Raw genomic sequence first — 5,329 nt, forward strand, 5'->3', positions numbered from 1 at the left:
CCAACCCCAACCCCAACCCCAACCCCAACCCCAACCCCAACCCCAACCCCAACCCCCAACCCCAACCCCAACCCAACCCCAACCCCAACCCCAACCCCAACCCAACCCCAACCCCAACCCCAACCCCAACCCCAACCCCAACCCCAACCCCAACCCCTTGGGCCTCTTCATTTGAATTGTTTTTCAAAAACCATCCTCCGATAAAACTACCTCAGATAGATTCTCTTTGCATATCTGTATGCGGGAGGAGGAGGTGGAACGGCTGCTTGCGGGCAGGGTCGAGGAGCTGGCTGCTCGGCTGGCCAGGCAGAAGGCCCGGCACAAAACATACAAGTGCGGGGTCAACGAGCTGAACCAGCAGCTGGCTCGGCTTGAGCTTAAGGCTGCTAAACACAGGCTAGAGTTTGTGAGGCAGAGGGAGATGCAGCAAGGCAGGCACCAGCAGCTTGATTTATAGCTGCAGCAGACTCGCGCGAGGGCTAGGCAGGCTGAGCAGGAGGCGAGACAACTGACCAGCGCAGCCAAGCAGTGCGACTGCAGAGAAGAGGGCGGCGAAGTACCAAGGGCTGCGGGAAAAGGCAGAGCAGCTGGCCATTTAGAACGAGCGGCTGGAAGGACAGCTCTTGGAAAAGCTGGAGGAGATTTACAATCTGAGGCGGCAGGCGGAAGGGCAGGGTTAGGGCTGCAGAGAGTGGCGGGGCGAGCTGTTCGGACAGCTGCGGCGGCTGGTGCGGCGAGGGACCACTGTGGATGTCATTTGAACTTGGGCCAGAGCACGCCGTCGCCCACAGGGCCGTCGTCCTCGGGGAAGATCGGCAGGGGCCAGTAGAGCTTGTTACGGCCGAACACCTGCTGGAAGTTGTAGAGGCTGCCGATGTCGTAGTCGCTGGAGGGCGAGTCGCCCTTGCTGCGCTGCTGCTCGAGCATCTCGATGGTGGTGAGGTTGCCGAAGAGCAGTCCCAGGTGGAACTTGAAGAAGGCGCCGATCATGGCCAGGACGACCAGCTCGAGCAGGCAGCCCGCGGCCAGCAGGACCATGAGGGCAGCCAGTCCGGGCGGCTGCTCGTCGACGCGGCGGGCGATGGCGGGGATGTTGATCAGCACGCCGACGAGGGCGAGCAGGAGAGTGAGCACGCCGTAGAAGAGCATGAGGATGAAGGGCTTGCGGTTGTGGAAGCCGATGCAGTTGTTGATCCAGGGGCAGTGGTGGTCCATGTTGAGCACGCAGCGGCCGCAGGTCGAGCAGTGGTGGCAGCGCTCGGGCTTGAACACCTGGCACATCATGCAGAACTTGCGCCTGCGGATCTACTCGTCGCTGAGGTAATAGCCCTGTCAGCACCTGACCCCACTTGAACGGCACGCGGCCCGGATCCCCGCACGAGCTGGCCCACAGGCTCCAGAGGGTCATCGCGAAGGCCAGGCTGAACACCGTCAGGAAGGCCGCCCGCCCCACGCCCTGCGCCCCCAGCCCCACCCACACCACCAGCACGTGGTGGGCCCAGAGCGCCAGGGCCACTGCGACCACGAGCACCAAGAAGGCGTTCGGGCACTGCCGACGCAATTGCTCCATTATTACAATCAGCTCAGGTCGCTGGGATCTTCCAGCTCTTCAGGCTTACAGAAGGGCTCGGCCCGCCCGAAATGCGTCTCTTCGATGTGCCGGTCCATCGACACGCACATGTTCAGCACCTGACCTGCCAGCAGGATCGGGTGCGTCAGGATCTCCGCCGTGGCCTCGGCCATCAGCAGCGCCAGGCCCAGTGCGGCCAGCGCCTGCACGCCCTGCAAGACGTAGGGCTCGCGCACGACCAGCAGCAGATAAGTCGCTGCCAGGCATACAGTCACCAAACACAGTTTGGCGGCATTGACCGCGAATACCCCGCTCTTGTAGAGGCCCCGGCTATGGTAGGTCCTGCAGCGCTCCTGGAAAGACAGGTAGTTCTGACTGGCCTCGCGGAAGGCCAGGGTCGACAGTACCGTCTCGATGTGGTAGAAATGGCTCAGCGAAGACAGCACATAGCAACCGCCGCAACAGCAGATGCCCAGGTAGTCTCCGCAGCCCTTGTCCTCCTCCTGGCTGGCGAGGGCCTCAACCCGTCTCCTGGACCACGTGAGCAGCCGGGCAGGCCAGTTGGCCACCGTGATGCCTGCAAAGGAGATCGACCCCAGGTGGTAGCGGAGGGCCATGGCGACTGCAGAGCACAGACTCTCGCAGCAGTTCTTGCGCTGGCAGTACCAGTACACGGTCTGCGCGGAAATCACGAACTCCGAGAGCGAGAGCAGGAAACCCCTGCCCCAGATCAGGACGGGCACCAGCACCAGCAGGTACAGCCACACGCGTTCTGCAGTGCGCACGGGATAGAAGCCCGAGTGCGAGTCGCTGTCCTCGGTGAGGGTGAGGTGCACGAGGGCCATCGCCCAGCCGTAGAAGAAGGCGATGACCAGCCCAACTGCCAGCAGGGCGAAGAGCATGGCAGTCACGTTCCTCCGGAAGAACACTGCGGAGTTATTGAGGTAGACCTTCAGGTTGTGCATCTGGGTGCAGCGCAGTAGCAGGTACACCAGCATGAACAGAGCCAGTCCCGCGAAGAAGATCGCCAGGGTTATGTACACGCCTGGGGACTCGCTCACCTCGCTGCCCAGGAACGGGAGCTTGCCGTTCAGCTGCTCGTAGAGGAACAGCACTGACAGCCCGCAGACCAGCACCATCCCTGCCAGGTAGAACACCAGCAGCCCGATCGTCGGCAGGCCCAGCATCACCAGCCCCAGCACCAGCCCTGCCAGCGTCTCGATCCCGATCCCGCCCATGATCGGCAGGAAGCTGCGGGGTAGGATGGCCAGTTCCTCTGAATTTTCGGCCTGGATCAGTTTCTCCACCGAGGCTCGCAGCTCGGGGTTGTTGGTAGGCAGGCACAGGCCTGACGGGTCAGCGACGGGTGGGCTGGCTGGCCGGGCAGTCCCGGAACTGCCCGTTCGGCAGACAGTCCACCAGCCCCGTGTCTTTCTGCGGGCACTCCTGCACACAAACTGACTCGGCAGTGCTCTCGGGGAAGAACAGCAGCGGGTGACCCTCACCACCCTGCCGGCCGCAGATCTGCCTGGAAGTATCCATGGGGAGGCCGAGATTGGGGGTGCTGATGAGCGAGCCCTGGTTGACGGCCAAGAAGAGCAGCCCGAACAAAAGACAGGCCAGCAGGAAGGCGCACCAGCAGTCCGTGCACTCCCGCTCCTCCCTCGGCCCCTTCCTGATCTTGGTCTGAAAGTTTATCTGATCCATTTAAATATCCAGCCCTCCCTGCTCCTGACGAGGCAGGCGTTGTCTGCGGCCGGGCCTGCCGGAGGGCGGGGCTAACGGCCGCAGGGGATGTTGCGCGGCATCGGTAATTTGAATGGTAAAATCGCAGCTGCGGGTGTACAGCCGGCTCAAGCCCGTGGAGGCCGGCGAGCAGGAGGTGCCGCACCGGGTGGTGGGGGGGGCGGGCCCTCGAGGTGCAGTTCACGCGGGGCAGCAAGTCCAGCCCCTTTCCTGAGCTGCACGAGTTCAACTTTAACCGGGTGCTGGAGGCGCACTCGCGGCAGAGCGAGGTGTTCGAGACGGTGGCCAAGCCGGTGGTGCTGAGCTGCCTGAACGGGTACAACGGCACGGTGTTCGCCTACGGGCAGACGGGCTCGGGCAAGACCTACACCATGAGTGGGTCGGACCGCTGGGAGGAGCGCGGCATAATCCCGCGAGTGCTGAGCCTGATCTTCCGGGAGTTCGAGGCGCGGAAGGAGGACGTGGAATACCGGGCGCACGTGTCCTACATGTAGATCTACAACGAGAACGCGTATGACCTGCTGGACAAGAAGCGCAACCTGGACTTCACCATCGAGAACTGGAGCAAGATCCAGCTCTACGAGGACGAGGAGGGCAACTTCAACCTCAGGGGCATGTCCGTCCACGAGTGCCGCACCGAGAATGACGGCATCGAGTGCATGATGGCTGGAAACTACATCCGCCAGGTCAGTTCCACCCCTCTCAACCAGTGCTCCTCCCGCTCCCACTGCGTCTTCACCATCACCCTCGACGGCCGCGAGCTCAAGTCCGGCACCCGCTTCACCGCCAAGCTGCACCTGGTCGACCTGGCCGGCTCCGAGCGCATCTCCAAGACCCATGTCGAGGGCACCTTGCTCCACGAGGCCAAGCACATCAACCTCTCCCTCACCTACCTCGAGCAGGTCATAGTCGCCCTCAACGAGCGCCGCAGGGCCGGCGGCCGGGCCCACGTGCCCTACCGCAACTCCCTCATGACCACCATTCTCCGCGACTCCCTGGGTGGTAACTGCCAGACCGTCATGATCGCCACTCTCAGCCTCGACCTCGAGAACATCGAGGAGACGGTCTCCACCCTGCGCTTTTCGCAGCGGGTGGGCATGCTCGAGAACGAGGTGTCTAAGAACGAGAAGGCGCCGAAGGCGAAGTCCCTTGAACGGCTGGCCCGTGAAAACGAGGAGCTCAAGGCCCGCCTCGATCAGCAGGAGCAGCTGCTCCGGCAGCAGGCCCGGCCGACCGTGCCGCTTTCCGAAGAGGCCGGACTGCGGCTGGTGGGGGACTGGCTGAACGAGGCAGTAGACCTTGAGGTGCACTCTGCGGAGTAAGGCAAGCGCTACCTGCTGTGGGCCAAGAAGATCTACTGCGAGAAGATGCGGGAGTACGTCTCAGAGCTGACCAAGATCCAGCACTCCCTCTACGAGTACGACGAGGAGATCAAGAAGAACGGCGACCGCTCCAAAGAGACCATGAGTGAGAGGGGCTCCAAGAACCACTCCCTCCGGTGAGAGTCACAGGCCCTGTTGTGTACGGTATTTTCGCAGATACTTCTATACGCTCGCCTGCAGCTGCGGGTCGGTCCGCCCCTCCGTCCTCTCGATCTCGCGGGCGATCTCCTCTGCTGTTTGGCCCTCGTGCACCTTGTATTATCGAGTGCTGATCTTTATTTTGAACAGCACCTTTCGTCTGTTTGAGGCCTTGCCGAGGGGCTGCATGAGCCGCTCCTGCGTGTACCGGGACTGCCCGGAGCGCGGCCTGTTGGCGGGGTGCCGGCCGTCTCAGGAGGCGGTGCCTGTTCCTTCATACCTTTGTAAGACCGAATCGTTTTCACCTTCCGGGCGTACTCCCTAAAGTTTATCCGGCGGACTGTTGAGCTATCAAGTTTGACTCTGCTTCCCTTGCACTCTTAGGGTACTGCCCTGGCCCGGATGACCACGCTGCACTCGGGGTCATCCTCCTCGGTGAACGAACGGTCAGTCCGGGCTCTAGTCTCATGCAGGGACTTGCGGGGCTTACTCA

At 62.5% G+C, this 5,329-nt stretch overlaps 2 protein-coding genes across 2 annotated transcripts; one reads left to right on the forward strand and one right to left on the reverse strand.

The window, feature by feature from the left end:
* Positions 1-753: 753 nt before the first annotated feature.
* Positions 754-1,570, reverse strand: LOC127595124 (uncharacterized). Its single transcript, XM_052056813.1, has 2 exons — positions 1,340-1,570; positions 754-1,272 (listed from the first exon to the last, which is right to left on the reverse strand). The coding sequence occupies exons 1-2, from the start codon at positions 1,568-1,570 to the stop codon at positions 754-756; spliced, it is 750 nt and encodes a 249-aa protein (XP_051912773.1).
* Positions 1,571-3,389: 1,819 nt separating this feature from the next.
* LOC127595125 (kinesin-like protein KIF6) lies at positions 3,390-4,638 on the forward strand. Its single transcript, XM_052056814.1, is given in 2 exon segments — positions 3,390-3,464; positions 3,496-4,638. Coding segments are annotated over 2 exon segments (1,218 nt in total).
* Positions 4,639-5,329: the final 691 nt, after the last annotated feature.

This window comes from Hippocampus zosterae, unplaced genomic scaffold (assembly GCF_025434085.1).
Source record: "Hippocampus zosterae strain Florida unplaced genomic scaffold, ASM2543408v3 HiC_scaffold_409, whole genome shotgun sequence".
NCBI lineage: Eukaryota > Metazoa > Chordata > Actinopteri > Syngnathiformes > Syngnathidae > Hippocampus > Hippocampus zosterae.